The sequence below is a fragment of the Hemiscyllium ocellatum genome, chromosome 2 (genome assembly GCF_020745735.1).
Source record: "Hemiscyllium ocellatum isolate sHemOce1 chromosome 2, sHemOce1.pat.X.cur, whole genome shotgun sequence".
NCBI classification, from domain to species: domain Eukaryota; kingdom Metazoa; phylum Chordata; class Chondrichthyes; order Orectolobiformes; family Hemiscylliidae; genus Hemiscyllium; species Hemiscyllium ocellatum.
In genome coordinates this window covers 39,922,225-39,943,929 of record NC_083402.1, presented here as the reverse complement: position 1 = coordinate 39,943,929, position 21,705 = coordinate 39,922,225, and the positions used below count along the sequence as shown (strand labels likewise).

Genomic DNA, 21,705 nt, shown 5'->3' with positions numbered 1-21,705 from the left:
TCTTAAAACGCATAAAAATAGATAAATCTATGCGACCTGATCAAGTGTACCCTTGACCTTAGTGAGAAGTTGGGGAAGTGATTGTTGTGTCCCTTGCTGAGATATTTGTATCATCGATAGCCATGCATAAGGTGCTGGAAGACTGGCGGGTGGCTAATGTGTTGCCATTATTTTAGAAAAATTATAAGGAAAATCCAGAGAACTATAGGCCAGTCAGCCTGACATCTGTAGTGGGTAAGTGGTTGGATGGGACTCTGATGGACAGGATTGACATGTATTTGGAAAGGCAAGGATTGATTAGGGATAGTCAACATGGCTTTGTGCTTGGGAAATGGTGCCTCACTAACTTGACTGAGTTTTTTGAAGAATTGACAAAGCAGATTATATGGCAGAGCAGTGGATATTGTCCATATGGACTTCACTAAGGCACTGGACAAGATTCTGCATGGAAGACTGGTTAACAATGTTAGATCACATGGAATACGGGGAGAACTAGCCATTTGGATATAAAATTGGCTTGAAGGTAACAGACAAAGATTGATGGTGGATGGTTGCATTTTGGACTATAGGCCTGTGACCAGTGATGTGCTGCAAGGATTGATGCTGGGTCCACAGCTTTTTCTCATTAATATAAATGATTTGGAATTGAATCTGGGAGCTCTTGTTAGCAAGTTTGCAGATGACACCAAAATTGATGGTGGAATGAACAGCAAAGAAAATACCTCCGAATTCCAACAGGATCTTGATCAGATGGGCCAATGGCCGAGGTGTGACAGATGGAGTTTAATTTAGATAAATGTGAGGTGCTGCATTTTGGAAAGGCAAGTTAGGGCAGGACTTATACACTATGGTAAAGTCCCGGGGAGTGTCGTCGAGCAAAGAGAACTTAGTGTACAGGTTCATAATTCTTTGAAAGCGAAGTCGCAGGTAGACAGGGTACTGAAGAAAGTGTTTGTTATTGTTGTGAAGCAGAGGTCAACACCCCCAATAAACCCCCCACCCCCCACCAATGACTAAAACTGAAACACCCAGAGAAGTTCACTTTGTCTCATAATCTGTTAAAAGAATTTTGAAAAGTGGGAGGTGAGAGGTACGTTATAAAAATGAAATCCTTTCACTCACTCTACAATTAACAAGTGGCAATTTTTTTTAGATTAGATTTCTTACAGTGTGGAAACAGGCCCTTCAGCCCAACAAGTCCACACCGACCCGTTAAAGCGCAACCCATCCATTCCCCTACATTTACCCAACACTACAGACAATTTAGCATGGCCAATTCACCTGACCTGCACATCTTTGGACTGTGGGAGAAAACTGGAGCACCAGAGGAAACCTACGCAGACACGGGGAGAATGTGCAAACTCCACACAGTCAGTCGCCTGAGTCGGGAATTGAACACAGGTCTCTGATGCTGTGAGGCACCAGTGCTAACCACTGTGCCACGGTGCTGCCCACAAATTTATTTATCTAACTCCAGCAATGAACAAATTAACAGAACTACGAACAAACTGAACAATTCCCCTCTAACTGCTAACTATTCCCTAATAAAACAAAATCCTAATGGTACGCTATTCCAATAAAATACAAGTCTCAAAATACAATAAAAATTTAGAACTCAGTCCCTCAAAATTACAGTCAGGATACATCTTCCAGAATGCTTCTCACCCTGTCCACTGATCTTCTTTCAGGAGCATCTTCTTCAAATTCTTGTCTCAGCTCTTCTGTCAGGACTGTTCTCTTTATGAATTCTGCTATCTGCAATATGAGCTAAGAGTGCCGCAGTACTTTTACTAATTAGATGGTGCTTTCTCTGAGAGCTGAAAGTTGTTTGCCATCTCCAATTTTCCAAATGCCTTCACCTTTTATACCCTTGATTAATTTCTTTACAGATTCATTCTAGGCAGTCAAAACCATAAGATTCAAATTTAATTTGTTTTTAATATCAAAGGGGTTAATTGGCTGAATTTAAAGAGGCTTGTTGTCGTGGTAAAAATGCTGCTTGGCTGTTTGATACAAAATGTTTCATTTCGGGTACTCTCTGTGCACCCGCACTTTAAACTGCTGTTCAGACATCCATTTTAACTCTAAGCACTGAAAAATAACACTACCTTTTAAAGGGACTATGCAATGCTTTACCCCATTTTACAATTTTGCACACACCAACTTCGCAACATTACACTTGGTTAATGCGTTGAGTATAGCAGTTGGGATATCATGTTGTGGCTGTACAGGACATTTTGGAATACTGCATTCAATTCTGGCCTCCTGACCATAGGAAAGATGTTGTGAAACTTGGAAGTGTTCAGAAAAGATTTACAAGGATGTTGTCTTGGTTGGAGGGTTTGAGCTAAGGTTGAATAGACTGGGACTATTTTCCCTGAAGGATCAGAGGATGAGGGGTGACCTTAAAGAAATTTATAAAATCATGAAGGGCATGGATAGGTTGAATACTCAAGGTCTTTTTCCCCAAGCTAGAGGATTCCAAAACTAGAGGGCATAGGTTTAATGTGAGAGGAGAAATATTTGAAAGAGACCTAAGGGGCAATTTTTTATGCAGAGCATGGTGTATGGAATGAGCTTGCTGAGGAAGTGGTGGAGAGTGGTACAATTACAACATTTAAAATATGTCTGTATTGGTAAATGGACAGGAGGGGTTTAAAGGGATATGGGCGAATGCTGACAAATGGGGCGAGATTAATTGAGAACATCTGGTCAGAATGGATGAGTTGGACCGAAGGATCTGTTTCTGTGCTGTATTTCTCCATGGCTTCATCACACCTCTTGAGACATAATTATTTGTGGCTGTTATTTTAAGACTTTAGATGAGCTGAAGTATTCTTGCTGTGCACTCATTCTTATCCCATTTGTCCAGCGGGCTCTCATTTCCATGCTGCTACCAGTCATGAGTATCAAACCGGTGCTTTGAGGAGAAATGGAATTTAGAGCTGTAAGTGTGGCATGTGGAGGGTAAGCTACTCTGATTTGCCTGGACCATAAAAGTGAAGGTTACAGAATAACTTCGGTACTTTTCTGAGGGGTCTACACCATCCCCCTTAAAAACAACTGACAAGAATACTCAGTGTCCATTGTACCTCAGATTTGCAATCAGAGTCTTATATACATTATTCCAAATAGTCTCATGGACAAATGGAAACAGGTAGATGCTACAATCTCAGATGTCCCTAGGATGGTGGCATAGAGAATTTTCTTTTGTTACCGTCCTGTTTACACATGCCGGATTTGCTCAAAACGAGCCACATTATAGTGAAGTGCTCTTGATATTTAATCAGTGATTACTTTTACAAACATGTGACCTTTCCAATGTTAGGATAATTGTGGGCAATTTGCATTTGAATTTTTGAAATGCACTTCGGCTGAGCAGTTGGAGATCTTTCAAAATATCCTCTTCCGTGTTAGCATACAGAATTACTGCTTATAACTCAAATGTCATTTTGCAAGTTGAAATATTTTCTTTAGTTTCAATTCAAAACAAAAGTCATCAGCCTTTTTTTGCAATTATACATTTTAAAAGTTATAGGTTACAATTCAGCTGCTTCCAGTTTTGGGCCCCTCACTGCAGAATGCCAACAGCCTGTGCTCAAAGCGGGAGGACGGTGAGCACGTAGTTGTTGACCTTGGATCTCATTATTGTGTAACAAGTTTTACAGTAAAAGCCTGCATAGGTTCATGTGTCAACGTTCAGGTAAATGTTTGGATGAGGGTCACAGGGGTCTAGAGGAGGATTGGCTGCACTTCAGAATCACATGATCAGCCATGATATTTTTAAGTGATAAAGCAAATTCAATGGACCAAATGATCTACTGCTGCTCTGACTTGTTATGCTATCATATTTTTAGGTGAATTATTGAATGGTTGGGGATATTCGAAAGGGGGTCGTGAAGGTATATCACAGGTTTCTGCAATATTGTTGGAATATGATCAAGGTTGACTAGAAGGACAAAGAGCACTGCAGGGGTCTATGTTATTATTGGTTAGGTATCAAGTGCAGTTGGGTGAGTGGGTAGCTTATGAGTTCTGGAATGGTTCAAAGCAAAGGATTCAAGAGGTCAGAGATCACAGGACCAGACATAGTAATGGCTGAGATGAGTTGCTTAGCACTTAGATTTTCCCAAAGATAGTCAGCACTGGTATTGGGCATCTCAGGCACAAGCTGAAGTTGCAACAGGAATTAGAACAAAATGTTAGTTTCTTTATTTGAATGTTTCAAAGACCTAACTCCTGATTCTGAGGTGGGTAAAGGACATCTCTTGTTTGGTTCTTCAAAAATGTTGTTTGGTAGAACTTCGCTGATGTGGCACAAATGTCATTTCGAACACCAAACTGCAGACATGGTGCTGAAAGCCCAGGCATCTCAGAGCTATCTTCTAGTCAGCAATGTATTGGAGGAGTAAAATTTGTTAGTTAGCTTCTTTAATGCATGAACCAGTCATCAGAGAGAAGCTGACCCAAGCTCATCTCTTCTATGTGAAGTTCTGATCCTATCTCAGATAGTATTTAGCAGCTTTCTGTCATGCTAGATTGCAACGATAAACCAATTCGAGAGAAAAAAAAGGTTACTTTTGCAATAATATAGAGTAAAACCTTGAACATGACTCATTAAAATGTAACCAGATAACAGAACTTAGTCCAAAGCTTCACCAGATAAGACGTTAATCAGCGAGCCAGATAAAATCTAACCAGGAGACTGTTGCTCTTTAACGTTCTTCTGAAATATTCTCCAAGCTGTTTAATCCTAAATAATATGCACGAATATAAACGAATATTATTTGTTAACTATGAATGATTTAAATGTTTGCCTAACAGAGTAAGGCTGAAGACTTGGGTTCAGGTATTGGTATTTCTTAAATCACTGTGTAGAGGTGATAGAACTTTCAGAAATAGTATATTTTTGAAACTTTGTAATGAGAGATATTTAAATTATAATTAAGTACAGTGCATCAGAGCTCTGTAGCATGTATACTTGTCACCTGAGTGGTACTGTGACAATAAATTCATGGCATGATTAAAACTGCAAATTAACATTTCTTATCTAATTCAGTGGTGGACATCAGAACAGCCCATCATTTGTTGGTATATGCATATGACTTCTGCAGTTGGCGGAAAAGGTGGCATCTGCAATCGCTGTCAGAATTACAATGTTGGGCTTCAACTACAATAGGCCTGAATCACAGGAGGATCAAGGGAACGGCAGTTGTATTGGCATGGTAGGCCCAGTGTCGTGCTCCTGGAATGCAGGAGCGGCAGTGGTAGTTTCCGAGCAGGACTCCTGGATTGGACTGTGATGTGAGGGCTTTGGTGAGCCAAGAGCTTGTTGTGGAGAATCCCGCTCCCCTCTGATGTTGAGCAGAGCACAAGAAGGGAGGAAGAACTTTGTTCTTAGCTATATTCGTGTCATATCTTAATATCTTCTGTAACTCAGAATGGTGCCAGAGCATGGCGACATATTACACATTTCACTATTTATTTGATAAATACAGGTGACGACATATCATCCAATTCATTTGCAAAGTACTTTATGCTCCTTCCCATTTCTGTATTTGCATGGCTCGTGCTATGCTGGTGTGACGTAGGATCAGCTGCTGTGTGATTGCATACAAATGGATGCTATTCGGCTAATTTGTTATGCCTCTCTCTATTTGCAGTTTTGTCTGTGGTTTCTCCCTTCCATCTGCTACCAGAACCTTTAAGAACACCGTAGCAGGCAAAGGAGAGAAAGCAGCTTGTCAGTATTCATGTCAAATTGATTGTTTGGTCACATGTGAAAGGGGCCTGTGTTTACTCCTTTTACCTGTGCCCTTTCTTTAATGAGGTGCCCAGTCTTTTCACTACACATCTCCCTGAAGGCATGATTGAGATTGAAAGTCATTATTGTGCATGAGGTGTGGGGCGGAAATGTAGAAAGAATGGACTTACATCCTTTCATCATACAATACACCAGATAGATGTGTCATGAATTTGTATGATAAGTAATATCATTTACATACCCTTATTTTAAATGCTTTAATTTCCACAGGTTCCAATTCACACTCGCACAGGAAGCTTGGGCGGTGCAGGAATAGATACAGCGTCGGTCTTTGTAAATGAGGCTGCACTCCAGTATTCACCAAACAATTACCAAAGACCAAACAGTGTACAGACATTTTCTGAATCTCACAAAGTGGAAAGTGCCTTGAACTCCATTGTTAGGATTAATGAAAACTTGAAACACGAAGTTCCTGTTCAGCTTCTCAGTGCAACTAATCAGCTTCTGAAACCTACAGGCATCCAGCAACAGATACCAACAAAATTGGCAAGTTTCTCTAAAGGAAACAGGGAGAAAACAAAAGGTAAATTAATGCAATCTTGAAATTGTTTACACTTCCTGTCCATTTTACTCATGATTTGGAGATGCCGGTGTTGGACTGGGGTGTACAAAGTTAAAAATCACACAACATTAGGTTATAGTCCAACAGGTTTAATTGGAAGCACACTAGCTTTCGGGGCAATGCTCCTTCATCAGGTGACAATCACCTGATGAAGGAGCGTCGCTCCGAAAGCTGGTGTGCTTCCAATGAAACCTGTTGGAGTATAACCTGATGTTGTGTGATTTTTAACTTTGTCCATTTTACTGTTAAACAGTTTTTGAATAACAATTAGTCAACATTTTTTACAAGAGGGAAGTTATAACGATGTAATGACAGGATTCCACATATTAGATAGTTGCAGTTCCCTTGCCTTCTCCCCCTTCTCCATGCTCTATTGTCTGTATCTATTTACTTACCTACTTGCTGAGTGGAATTGAGCTGCTTTGTTTACCTGCATGTAACAGTGAACATATTCAAAGTAATTAATTGGCTCTGGAGGGCTTTGTGACATGCTGAAGATGTGAAAGGTGCTGGAAAAATACTTTTTTTTGTTAATTTTCCTTTATATTACTGATATTTTGCACTATATTCACTTTTTAACAAAAGAAAAAAAATCTTTTCAGGCTTTTCTGAAGTAGGCATACTGGACCCAAAACATTAATTTTGTTGCTCTATCCGCAGGTGGAGGGGACAGCATTTATGCAATAGTGGGGGAGTGGAGTGCTAGGGGAGAAAGGATGTTGACTGTGCAGATTAAGCAATCAGAATGTGAGAATGGCAGAACAATGGTGTGACTAACGTTTTTATTGTTCTTTAATTGCTGAAAGTATTGGACTAGTTTTAACATTGTGATATTCCAGTAATACTGAAAGTTTTTAAATCTAACACATATATAAAAGCAAATTACTGCGGATGCTGGAATCTGAAACTAAAAGAGAAAATGCTGGAAAATCTCAGCCAGTCTGGCAGCATCTGTAAGGAGAGAAAAGAGCTGATGTTTCGAGTCTAACATCAATGAATTACTTTGAATACCTCAGCTTTGACAAAGGGTCAGTTAGACTCGAAATATCAGCTCTTTTCTCTCCTTACAGATGCTGCCAGGCCTGCTGAGATTTTCCAGCATTTTCTCTTTTGGTTTAAATATAACATATCTATCTTCACTTTTTATTGTTTTCCTTTTTCTTTTTTCCATACTTACTGCTTTAACTTTTAACACATAAAATAATGTGTGTGGGAAATCATATCTCACAAACTTGATTGAGTTTTTTGAGGAAGTAACAAAGAGGTTTGATGAGGGCAGAGAGGTACATGTGATCTATATGGACTTTAGTTAAACAATCAACAAGGTTCCTCATGGTACAGGAGTTAGGAGATCATGTTACGGCTGTACAGGACATTGGTTAGACCATTATTGGAAAACTGCATGAAATTCTAGTCTCTCTGCTATCAGAAGGATATTCTGAAATTTGAAAGGGTTCTGAAAAGATTTACAAGGATGTTGCCAGTTTTGGAAGGTTCAACTACAGGGAAAGGCTGAATAGACTGGGGTTATTTTCCCTGGAGAATTGGAGGCTGAGCGGTGACCTTATAGAAATTTATAAAAATCATGAGGGGCATAGATAAGGTGAATAGCCAAGGTCTTTTCCATGGAGTGGGGGGAGTCCAAAACTAGAGGGCATAGGTTTAACATGACAGGGGAAAGATTTAAAAGGGGCTAATGGACAACTTTTTCACATAGAGGATGGTGTTTGTATGGAATAGACTGCCAAAGGAAGCGGAGATCAGAACTAGAGAGCATAGGTTTAGGGTGAGAGGGGAAAGATATAAAAGAGACCTAGGGGGCAACTTTTTCACATAGAGGACAGTACGTGTATGGAATGAGCTGCCAGAGGATGTGGTGGAGGCTGATACAATTGCAACATTTAAGAGGCATTTGGATGGGTATATGAATAGGAAGGGTTTGGAGGGATATGTGCCAGGTGCTGGCAGATGGGACTAGATTGGGTTGGGTTATCTGGTCGGCATGGACGGGTTGGACCGAAGGGTCTTTTCCATGCTGTACATCTCTTGACTCTATGAATCTAAAAGGATGTATGTATGAGTAGGAAGGGTTTAGAGGGATATGGGCCAATGCTGGCAAAGGGGACTAGATTAGGTTAGGATATCTGGTCAACATGGACAAGTTGAACCGAAGGGTCTGTTTTTGTGCTGCATATCTCTAAGACTCTGTAATAATGCTAGTCTGTATTGTTTCTATTTTTTTCTTATTTTCTCTTCTTCACACTCTGCTGTGGCTATGTTTTTAAAAATCACAAGGGAAAGCAAATGCTCCATCTAATAGTGTAGTGTTTGCATTGAGAGCTGATATCTGACAGTAACCATGGAGGGAGAAATGTGTGGAATTTTCTCTTTATAAACATAGTGGCAGCAACTGATGTACTGACCCCAGCCAGGAAGATAACACACTAGATCACCAGTTAAACAGTTTATTAAACACTATATCATAGGGTTCATCAGTCTACTCCTGGACATAACAACAAGAAAGTTTTAAAAAAACTTTTCACAGTGTGGTGGTCATGGGATGGGGGGGCGGAGTTGGGGGAGGGGGTGCAGTACAGAGGATGGCTTTCAGAGGCCACTGCCTTGCCTCCTATCTGTGCTTCCAGTTGCCCTGAGATTGAGTCAGTTCACAGGTCTCTCTCCTCCCAACTCAGTAGGCAGGTTGCCATAGTCCCAGTTGGGAAAGCAGCTGATCAATAAATTGGCAAGTTGAGGCATTTAGTGGCCCTCAAGTGGTCCAAAGATATGCTGGTCAGGTGAATTGGCCATGCTGAATTTCTGTTAGTGTTAGGCACATTAGTCAGAGGGAAATGGGCCTGGGTGGATTACTCTTCAGAGAGTTGGTGTGGACTTGTTAGGCCAAATGGCCTGTTTCCACACTGTAGGGAATCTAATCTTGATTTAAGGGCAGTAATTGCTAGCTAGTTGAGAAAGTCACCTATGGACCTTTTTCATTTAGCACTTACATACAGGCCGTGTGAAGTGGTTGAATTCCTCTCTTAGGGCAAACTGGTCACTTATTTCTCCTCTCACCACCTTCACAGAGCAGAAAAGCAGGTCCTGGAGTTAACACTTCATGAGTAATGAAAACTCCCTCACAGATACTGCCAAACCTGATGAGTGTTTCTAGCATTTTCTGTGTTTATTTCAGTTTTACAGCTTCTTCAGTTTTTTTTCTGAGACTTATCGTCAGGTGACTAACAAGTGATTTTTATGCAATTATAATGTGCTCCTGTCTTTATCTGCGTTCTCAGGATAGCAAGTCTCAATTGTATTTAAATGATTTAATATGACATTCAAATAAATTTCTGTGGTACCCAGTTATTATTCTATTTCAGCAAAGTTAATTTATGTGAGAATTAAGATGGGCTATGCTCCGATCATTTGAATGCAGTTCAGTCTACCATTTAAAAGCCCATTTCCTCCTGTCTTTTGTGCCAGACCTATAACAATGTGACCTTCTGTCATTTTCTGCATGTGCATTTCCAATGTTGTATTTATTAGACATTTCGAGTTGCCATCTGCTTTAAAGGAACTAAGGTATGAAACGAGAACAGGGTATAGCCCATGCCTTTGGCAAAGTTCACTTGCATCACAGCATAAGTATACTGAGGACAATGTGTTTTTTTATCAATGATTACTTACTTACTGTTATGCAGAAATGAAAAATATTTAAAGAATGAGGAAGCTTATACTAAAAATAGGTAATTTCTGATTGTGCACAGCTGTGTTACCACCATACATACAAGGTGGACCCAAACCATTGAAATGTTTTGTGAAGAGATTTGTCCTTCTTCCTTTCATATGGTTATCATCAATATTTTGATTATATAATGTCATACTTACCAGATACTTCCCCCCAAAAATTACTTGTATTACCAAGACGGAGTAGAAAAGACATGTTAGTTTGAGTCACGTAATGATTTGGAGGTGCCAGTGTTGGACTGGGATGAACAAAGTTAAAAATCACACAACACCAGGTTATCGTCAAATAATCTAATCTAATCTAGTCCAACAGATTTACTTGGAAGCACTAGCTTTCGGAGCGCTGTGCCTTCATCAGGTAGCTAATGGACTACCAGATGAAGGAGCAGCACTCTGAAAGCTTGTCCTGCCAAATAAACCTGTTGGACTATAAGCTGGTGTTGTGTGATTTTTAACTTTGAGTCAAGTAAATGATGCATTGATACAATTTATAACATTAAGTCCTGGAACTCAGAACAAGCCATGCCTCCTTCTGCAGGCACAAAATGCGCTTCAAGGACACGCTGAAACACTTCCAGAAATGTAACCACTATCAATGCCAACATGTAGAATCAACGTATACATGCACCCAAACAATATTTGTTATGGTTCCTGTGTAGTCATCCAGGATGGATTCCTATAGCTAACATTCAGCTGACTGCATGTGTAAATTGAAGATTGAGGGTCTGTTTTTGATGTCTATGCAAAATGTGCTACAGCCAGGTCCTTTAGACATTCAGCAACCAAACCAACAGAACTTGAAGGCACTGTTGATGTAATGAGTTACCACTGACTACATTGGGTTATCTTGTCATTGTACTGAATTTTATCAAATGTTGGCTCAGCATTAGATTTGGGAGGTGTCATGGATGTTTTCCCTCCAAGAACTCTAGCATGCAGTTCTCCACTGGTCACCTTATTATGTTTGCACCATACTTTAGAGACTGTAACGAGGTCAGATAGGTGGACATCATAGAATATGAGTTCCCTGATTGGGCCAGGTTGAGAGCCCCAATCAGGGAACCCTGGCTGACAGATATAAACAGGAGTGTCAGAGGTTATGCTCACTCCGAGAGCTGGCTCTGAGGAAGCTAGATCAGTGTCAAGGACATTCCATGTGTAACAAATGAGTGACTTGATGACAGGATACTGGCCTCTGTGGACTTATTTCACACACATTTATGGCACTGCTCGCACACACCAGTGGCAGAAGTACTTGCCACTGCCAGAACCACCTATTATTTCTGCTGTCAGTGTCATATTTTTTTTTGTAGATATTTTTATTGAAATTTAACATTTTTGCAAATTTACAAAAATAAACAAAACTCTCAAATACAAACATTGATGTACAATTAAATCATATATACAATAGTCATAATTTAACAAAGAAAAGAGAAAGAAAGAAAACAAAAAAAACGAAAAAAGAAAAAAAAACTCAACTTTCTACTAATCTAACCTATAACTAACCAGAGTGTATACCTAAGTCTCTTACATGCTCGGAATGTATAAACATCAAATATAATAAAACCCGTATTCGCGCAGGATTCCTCTCCCAAGGGGCCCCGGAGCAGCCCGGTCTGAACTCTTCACTAAATAAAAGCCCTTGTTAGGATAGCCGAAATATCTGCATTTATATAATTCAAAAAGGGCTGCCATATTTTATAAAATAATTCAGTCTTTCGGTGCACCATATTTGTGAGGAAGTCAAGGGGGATATATTCCATAATTAATCTGTGCCAATTTGAAAGTCCAGGGGGGCCCTCAGCCACCCAGTTCACCAAAATATTTTTCCTTGCACAGAAAGAGAGAATAGAAAATAGTCTCTTCCCATGCATATCCAGAGATGAGAGGTTCGAAAAGCCCAAAAGGAGAGATACAGGGTCCACCCTAATTTCCGTTCCTAAAATTTCTGTCAGGGTATTTGCCACTTTAGTCCAGTATCTGCGGATTTTCTGACAAGTCCACAGACAATGTACAAGAGTACCCACCTCTATTTTGCATTTAGGACACGTTGGAGATGCTCCTGCCTTAAATTTTGCCAGTCGAGCCGGAGCTATATGGGCCCTATGAAGTATCTTTAGTTGGATAGCCTGAGTTCTGTTACAGATAGCAATTCTTCTAGCATTTTCCCAAATGTCATTCCACATATCCTCAGAGATTTCTAGCCCCAAGTCCTGCTCCCATGTTTTAAGCAGGTCATCCATGTCTCCTGAGACTCCATCATGTAGCAAATGGTATATAGTACTAACGGAGGATGCCCCCGCTGGTCGTAAGACATTACGTTCTCTGTCTGATTTATAAAGACTATCTATTAATGTAGTCTTCCTCTGTATATAATCTCGAACTTGGAAGTATCGAAAGAGATCCCCATTAGGTATTCCGAATTTCAGACGCAGCTGCTCAAAGGACATCAGGATCCCATCTTTAAATAGGTCCCCTAAGCATGAGATGCCCCTGGATCTCCAGAGTTTAAAGGTGGCATCTGTAATCCCCGGTTGGAATCCCCATGCGCCTACTATTGGTGCATGGGGGGATGTTTTATGTGAGTTACCCTCATTTTGCCGCATTATATTCCAGGCCTTAATTGTGTTTAATATTATGGGATTTTTACAGTGGTCTGTAATGATTTTCCTCTTATCTGAAAATAAAAGGTTAATAAGTGGGTATTTTACTTGGGAGGCTTCGATATCCAGCCAAATTGATTGTGGATCAGATGAAACCCAATCAGCTATGTAACTTAGTAGGGAGCTTAACTGATATTTCCTAAAGTCTGGGAAGTCCAGTCCTCCCCTTGCCTGTGGAAGCTGTAGCTTCTTCAGCTTAATAAGGGGCCGTCTATGGTTCCAAATAAAGGAGCCCAACCAGCCATATAATTTACGTAGGGCTAGCCTTGGCAACATCAGCGGGAGCATTCTCATAGGATATAAGAGACGGGGCAGAACATTCATTTTAATTAATGCTATTCTCCCTAGCCAGGAAATCGGAAGGTCTCTCCATCGCTGGAGGTCCTGCCTTATCCTTTCCATTAATTGTACAAAATTAGCCCTATACAGCTGATCAAATACTGGCGTGATAAAAATACCTAAATATAAGAAGCCCTCCAGGGACCAACGGAAGGGAAAAGGGGATCCATCCATTAAGTGGGGTATCATAGCCAGACCACCCATTGGCATGGCTTCCGATTTTGAAAAATTAATTTTATAGCCTGAGAATGCACTAAATGTATTAATAACTTGAATTAGACGAGGCACTGACATTAAAGGATTACTGAGGAATAAGAGAACGTCATCTGCATAGAGGGTAATTTTGTGTTTACCTGTACCAATCCCCGGGGCCGTTATATTAGGATCAGTCCGGATGGCTTCTGCTAATGGTTCGATTATCAGTGTAAACAACAATGGTGAGAGAGGACATCCTTGACGGCAGCCCCTACCCACACTGAAGCCGTCCGATCTTAACCCATTAGTAATAACAGCTGCTTTGGGGTCATTATACAATGTTGAAACCCATTTGGTAAACACCTGTCCAACGCCAAACCTTTCCAATGTGTAAAATAAATATGACCATTCAACCCTATCAAATGCCTTTTCTGCATCCAATGAAATTACTACTCCTGGTATCTTTCCCTGATGACAGGCGTGGATCATATTCAAGACCCTTCTGATATTATTGGATGATCTGCGGCCCTTAATAAATCCCGTCTGGTCCTCCTTTATAATATATGGCAGTACCCTTTCTAGTCTTAGTGCTAACATTTTTGAGAGAATTTTAAAGTCTACATTTAGTAAGGATATTGGTCTGTAAGATGCACAATCTTCTGGGTCTTTTCCTTTTTTGAGGATAAGAGAAATATTTGCTTCTTTCAGCGTGGGCGGGAGACAGACCTGACTATGCGCAAAATTATACATATCCATAAGTGGGTCAACCAATATTCCTGTAAATTCTTTATAGAATTCAGCTTGAAAACCGTCCGGGCCCGGTGCTTTTCCGCTCTGAAGTTGCCTAATTGCCTCAAGTATTTCTTGGACTGTTAAAGGGGTATTTAGGGCCGACACCTGTTCCGGAGTCAGGCCCGGGAAGGTCAAATTTTTAAAAAATGACTGCATCCTCCTAATCCTATCTTCACAACCCTGCGATCTATATAGTTCAGAATAAAATTCTTTAAAGGTCGCATTGATCTTTTTATGATCATGAGTCAGGGTACCTGTACTTTCCTTGATGGTCGGAATAGTTTGAGGGGCTTTCTTTTTCTTTGCAAGAAATGCTAAGTATCTACCCGGTTTGTCGCCATATTCATATAATCTTTGTTTCGCAAATACTATTTCCCTTTTAGCCGTTTGAGTAAGCGCGGTGTTTAAAGCTGTCCTGAGAGCTGTAATCCTCTGCAATTTTGTGATAGAAGGTCTATCAGCGTATGCTGTTTCGGCTGCTTTTAGGCGAGCTTCGAGCAGACGCTGTTGCTCTCCCTTCATTTTCCTCTGGGTCGCTGAATAGGAGATGATCAAACCTCGTGCATAAGCTTTGATGGTCTCCCACATCATTGACGGATTGCTAGCCGTACCAGTATTAATTTCTAAAAAAGTTTTAAGTTCTTGGGAGAAGTACTTTAAAAATTTGCTATCTTTTATCAGGAAGGGGTCCATACGCCAATGCCGAGCAGATGTCCCATTGTTCTTTACCTTAGTTTCCATGTATACAGCGGCATGGTCAGAGATTGCTATAGTACCTATTTTACAGGTTGCTATAGAGTTTAGAAAAATCGATGGGGCAAAAAACATATCAATTCTTGTGTGACATTTATGTGGATTAGAGTAGAAAGAAAAATCTCTACCCTGTGGATGGAGACATCTCCATACATCTACCAATCCTAATTCTTTATTCAGGTCCGCCAGTTGTCTAGATCTGGGAGATACTCCAGCGGCACTCTTGGGAATCCTGTCTATTTCCGGATCCATAATACAATTAAAGTCTCCCCCTATAATTGTATGACGGGCACCAAAGGCCATCAGTTTTGAAAAAGCTTCCGTTATGAATTTAAAGGGGTGTGCCGGGGGGCAGTATACATTTAAGATCCCATATTCCTCTCCATTTATGAGGGCTTTAATCAAAATATATCGTCCAGATTCGTCTTTTATCTGATTTAGAATTTTCAAAGGGAAGTTCTTCCGGACAAGGATAACAACTCCCCTGCTTTTTGAATTAAAAGAGGAAAAAAAGGCCTGATCAAATCCGCCCTGTCGTAATTTTAAGTGTTCTTTATCCGACAGGTGTGTCTCCTGTAGGAGAGCTATATCAACTCTCTCCTTCTTAAGATTTGATAATATTTTCTTCCTTTTAACTGGCGAATTAATCCCCCTGACATTCCAGGTGCACCACTTAACCGACTGTTCAGCCATAATCATCTGGACAGATCCGAGACCCCTCGGGAGGGGAAACCCTATCTAGAACATCCCGAGCATGGAGCATACAAGATTTACAAAAGTAAAGATTCTCTGATACACTCAAAACAATATAACAAAAAACTCTTTCTAAGTATAAAAAATATAAAACATTCCGAATTGGAGATTTTCTCCCTTGTTCCCAGGGAGCGTCACTTCCTCTCCCATAGTCCATCTTACCCTCTTCCAACCAGTGCCCCACCCTTGACCCAGGTGTTCCTCAATAAAATGAGGAGAATTCAAATATAATATAAAGCTAGAGTTAACAGTGAACACCCCACCCCCACCCACACCCAAATATATTTGGGAATATTAATACCATATATAACTATAAGATTACAATCTCAACATGTAATACTTAAATATAATACCACAAAATAACAGGGGAAAGAAAAACAACCCTGCTCCTAAAAACAGAAGTAAAATAGAATAAGGTAACCACCTCTCCCCATCAACATTAACCAAACGCCCCAACATATATATATACATACACACATAGGGGGAAAGATAAGAAAAGATGAAGGGATGTAACCAAAATAATGGGAAAGGCAGACCAGCGTCCACAATCTCTTACAGTTTATTTAAGAGAGTCCAAGAATTCCTTAGCCTTCTCCGGTGATCCGAAGTTATATATGGATCCTTCATGGCTAAGGCGTAGCGTCGCTGGATATCGTAAGGAGTACTGGATATTTAAGTCCCTTAAACGCTTCTTCGCCTCATCGAATGCCTTCCTCTTTCGGACCAAAGCTGAGGAGAAGTCCTGGAACAGCATGATCCTGGATCCTTTGTGGGTCATAGCTTGGGGATCTTTTCCCAGATTTCTTGAGGCTTCCAGGAGCATCTGCCTCTCCCTATAGCTCTGCAGCTGGAACAGGACCGGGCGTGGGCGCTGGGTTGAGCCGGGCCCACGTACTGTGACCCGGTAGGCCCATTCTACCCTTACCTGGCCTGATCCATTATGCAGATTTAAAAGTTGTGGCAGCCAATGCTCTAAGAATGCTGTCAGCTGACCTCCCTCTTCCTGCTCGGGCAGGCCCAACAACCGAATATTTTTTCTACGACATCGATTTTCGAGGTCATCAATGTGGTTTTCTAGGTTCTGGACTCGATTCTCGAGAAAACGGATGTGGTCGGCTGTTGATTTTATCCCAGTCTCTGAGGCTGCGGCCTTCGACTCCACCTCTCTGACTCGGCACTCCAATTCCTGAATGTCTCTGCCCTGCTTCTGCAGCTCGGCTGATAGTGCTTCTCTGCTCTGCCGAGACTCATCGATAAAAGCATCAATCTTCGCCTCCCACCTGGCAAACATCTCCTCAAAGCTCATCTTCATTGGTAAATCTCCTGAAGTAGCTGAAGACACCTTTGTTGCAGCTGAAGAGGGAGAGGGTGGGGGAGGGGTCCCTGCTTTCTTAGAGCCGCCTGTTCCCTTCCCTTTACTCATTTTCCAGCTAGTATTAGACTATTTAAATGTACTAATAGGTAACTATTTAAGGTTAACAACTATTATAAATGGTTTAGTGAGTGTGGTGGGGGTGGATAGCCCACTTTTCCCAAGTTTTGGGTAGAGCACTGTGGACTCAGTCTTGCTGGGTCGCCGCCATCTTGGATCCCGTCAGTGTCATATTTAAAACTGAACTGTGCACTAGGTCAGCTGTTGCCAGTCTCAAATAGCACTTCACATACAAGTAGTGGGAGAAAATGAGGAAGAAAGCTTCTGAGAGCATCAAGTTGGGATGGGTGACACTTGATGATGAATAGACACTCAAACTCATGAATGTGTTGCTACTTTACATCATCACCAGTCTGGTCGACAGCTCATTGTAACTGCAGTTACAAGAATCAAAGCTACACAGGCTAAACGTCTACAGTATTGCACCATGTTAGAACCCTATCTAAAAGGGTGCTACTCTTTCCCTAATGTCCAACATAGTATAACATTTTGTCATTGTTCAATGTGAATGCACCACATGTTGGAAGGCCTTCAAAGAGTTGCAAATGTTAACTTTTAAAGAGCAGCAGGAAAAGAAAAGTCTTTAGCAGCACTGACTGGACTAACACTTATTGCCCATTCCCCAGCTGCCATTTTGAAGGTGGCAGTGAACTGCCTTCTTCCGTCACTGCAGTCTATTCAGTCACATCCACCTTTCTCTGTACTAAGTATAGTCATTGCCTGGCACAGGTCTTTCAGCATTTGGACATGGACTGTTTCAGTATTTTGAAGAGTTGCAAATGGTGCTGAACATTGTGTGGTCAATTCATGAATGTCCCCACTTCTGACCTTATGATGGAGTGAGGGTGAAGCAGCTGAAAATGAGTAGAACTTGTCTCCTAGTAATTATTCTTGTAAGGAATCCTGCCCTTAAAATTAATGAGAGTTCTAAAGGATATAGGCATCATGGCAGCTTCCAGAGTACCTGCTGCAGACTTCTAAAATATTGTGCTGATAATCATAAGTAACTTAAACATTGATGGGATAGAGCCATTTTCTGTGGATGAAGTCACTCAAGTTTTTAATATGACTCTTTCAGTACAATGGGTATCATTTGTAGAACCATGCACATGGGGAGACCAACTATGTTGGAAAACTGGCCAGGCTGCAGTTACTGACCTTACAGCAAACAAGCTGAAGCAGTGTGATTGTCTTAAATTACATTGGTAACAACCTTGATACGTTTGTGATTTGAGAACTGAGAGATACATACAGGTTCCCACTGGATACATGGAAGCAGCCAGTTGCATAAATATTTAGTGAGCTTGAACCTTCATTACCATTGAGATAGTTAGTCACCTATCCCTTCAGTTTGCAATTTCTGTTTCAATAAATAACACATTTCTGTGACAGTATCCAAGAACATCCTCAGTCTCTAGTGGTAATGCGTCTTTCTCATCTGGATAATTGACCCTCAAAAAAATAGACTCTGGGCCCTTTGTACCTGTTCCACATGCTGAGGGGCCATTCAGCTGTGACCTGGAGCTCCACGTGTGGAGTGTGTTTGCCAGCCGCTCAATGTTGCTGCTGGCCCTGAGTTTGCCGGCACATTTGTTCTTCAGTGTCTCTGCATCTGTGTTGCACTGCAGCCAGAATGATGATAATCCATTATGGATTCAGTCATATCATGTCAAAGGAACCTATTTGGGGAATATCAGAAAAAGAAGAGGTCCTTCGTTATGTAAGCAGTCAGCATTTACTTCACTCATAAATGACTGTTAAGCATTGTCCTCAATAGATTGGGAAATTGAGGAATCTGGCAAGTAGGGCCATGAAATGCCTATACATGGACTTTGACCTAATGGGCCCTATTTGGTAATATTTGTAACATAAGCAAATACAGCAGAAGATTGTAAATGGCATAGACTAACAAAACCTTATTCCAACCCCCACTCCCCCCATCACTCAAGGTATGCCTTGCGTATAAGAGCATATTGGCAAATACATACAATTCAGGTTGAGGAAGTCAGCTCCACATCTTTGTGCAGACTGAGACATTGACTTATTTTTGTGAATTGTGGCTCATAGGTGCCACTTCTGATTACATCTTCACAGAGATGGCTATGATCCATTTGTGATGACCATTTATAATGAGATGGTCAAGGTTGCTTCTGGTCAGAATTTGTGTCTGAGTGTAGTTGGTTACTGCATCACTTCCACATGCAGGATTCTATGATTACAGATGTCTTTAATCTCTGTGAAGTGCCTGATTAATTCAGTTGCTGCATGAAGAGTCTCAAATTGCTCACAGGCCCACCCTCTGAGTTTGGGAAGATTGCTCTTACATAACAATTCTCCATCACTTCATTGTCTTTCTTCAGAATAAATCATCAACAACATTTGGTTTGACCTTTTACCAGTGAGTATGTGGTTAGATGTTGCAGAGTTGTGTGTTGAACTTCAGGTAAAATGGTTCTGCATGGTATCTTACACAGTTTGTCAACTGCACGATTAATACTGCAGTTTTTTAAAACGGGAGAATTAATTATATTTATATTAGTTCGAAAAGGTTGCCATCATTCCTATTTTATGTTGTTTTTTAACTTCACTAGGTCTTGATCTGAGGTATTAGTGATCGATGTTATCATAATTAAAGCCAAATTCCCACCCCTGTCAACAAGTAACAAACTGATTAATTACCAAGTATCAGCAATTACTATTACCAGGATTACAATTATAGAGTCATGGAGATGTACAGCACGGAAACAGACGCTTTGGTCCAACTTGTCATTGCAGCCAGATATCCTAACCTAATCTAGTCCCATTTGTCAGCACTTGGCCCATATGCCTCTAAATCCTTCCTATACATGTATCCATTCCAGTTGCCTTTTATTCCATACATGCATCACCCTCAGTGTGAAAATGTTGCCCCTAGGTTCCATTTTAACTTGTCCCTTCTCACCCTAAACCTATGCCCTCTAGTTCTGGACTCCCCCAGCCCAGGGAAAATAAATACATTGTCAATTTACCCTATCCATGCCCCATGATTTTATAAACCTCTATAAATTCACCTTCTTAAATGTAAACCAGAAATATTATATTGAACATTCTCTGATTCAGTTATAGTATTCTATTTATAGCAGTAAATAAACATCAATTTTATTGACTTATTGAAACTGTTGATATATTTAAAGTGCAATCTAATAATAGTTAGCTCATAATTCAATAGCTTCTAATGGCTGGTGTTTAATCTCAGTAGGAAGTAACAAACCTACCGAGGGTGAATTTCCTGTAGCTGCTCATGCTGCAACATTATAGAACTGGAGGGGAAAGTTCTACTGTGATCATAGTTACAGCTTCAGACCAGATTATGGAATGGGCAAAGCCCCAAAATATATTCATGCCTCCCATCCCCCACCCTACATTACTGACCACAAATTGCAATGTATTGTGGCCTCACCACCACTACCATCATCACCTCACCATCATAATGTGCACTCTTCCATAATATCCTGTGTCATTCTTTTCATTCGCTAGTAATTACAGTCAACTTTCAAACCATACAATTGATATTTTCTTACTTTCCTTTTCTCCCTTGAAATCTTCCCATCAAGAGGTCTCTTAGAAGTCAATTACCTCATACAATGTGATGGCACAGTGGTTTCCTTCCAAAGTCCAAAAATGTGAAGGTTGAGTGTATTGGCCATGCGAAACTGCCTTGTCATTTTCAGGGATGTCTGGGATAGGTGGGTTAGCCATGGTAAAATTCAGGGTTACAGGGATAGGATGGGGGGCCTGGGCCTTGTGGATTCTCTTCAGAGAGTTGTTGCAGACTCAATGAGCTGAATGGCATCTTTCCATGCTATAGGGGTTCTATGATTCTATACCATGGAGAAAATGACCGGAACCTTCTCATAATTCTGTGATTCTATGTGCATTCCCAGATTTTGTTCGTGATTGTATTTAGTAAAGTTTTTTCATTCTCTATAGCACATCGTTATTTATTGCTTTTCCTGACTGTTCCATTCCACACCCCCCCCCCCCCCCGCAACAAAAAGGAGTGTGGTATCAGCAGTAAAAGGTGATTGTATTGCAAAGACAATAGACAGCCATTTTTGCAGCCACAGACATGTTTCCAGGGTGGTAAGTTGAGTCCCTGGTACCAGTGTCAAGGATGTTTTGGCAGGATATTTTGAAATGGGAGGGACAGCAGCCAGAGATTGTGGTCTGTGTTAGTACTAATGTGAAAAGACATAGTATCAGACTGGCTGGAGTTAAAAATCAACAAGGGGCAGAGCACATTATGGATGTTGTCCGAACTATTTTGGTGAGACAAAGGGTGGCAATAAACAGGAAATTGGAGATGCATGCAACAAATGTTCTATAGTAATCATGGGTGATTTTAATCTACATATAGATTGGGCAAACCATATGACCATTAATTTTATGTGGATGAATTCTTGTCATCCATTCAAAATCCTCCTATGTCTTATGGTCTTATGGTAATCCTTCTTCTGAACTTGGTACAAATGCTTGGTTGACTAATGAATGTTACCACTCCTCCCACCCCCACCGTACCCCATTCTTATCAACAAGTTCTGTGCCTTCTGAAGCTTCTTGGATCTATGCTTCTGCATACTTAATGAAGATGATTCATGATAAACAATGC

General features: G+C 40.7%; 1 protein-coding gene across 7 annotated transcripts in view; it reads left to right on the top strand.

Moving 5' to 3' along the window:
- Positions 1 to 21,705, top strand: part of arhgef28a (Rho guanine nucleotide exchange factor (GEF) 28a) — a 447,370-nt gene that overhangs the window by 388,949 nt on the left and 36,716 nt on the right. For all 7 annotated transcript variants that reach the window (XM_060836132.1, XM_060836104.1, XM_060836122.1 and 4 more), the window contains one exon: positions 6,035 to 6,347. In XM_060836132.1, coding sequence (XP_060692115.1) covers positions 6,035 to 6,347 — 313 coding nt within the window. The remainder of the gene's footprint in view (positions 1 to 6,034; positions 6,348 to 21,705) is intronic.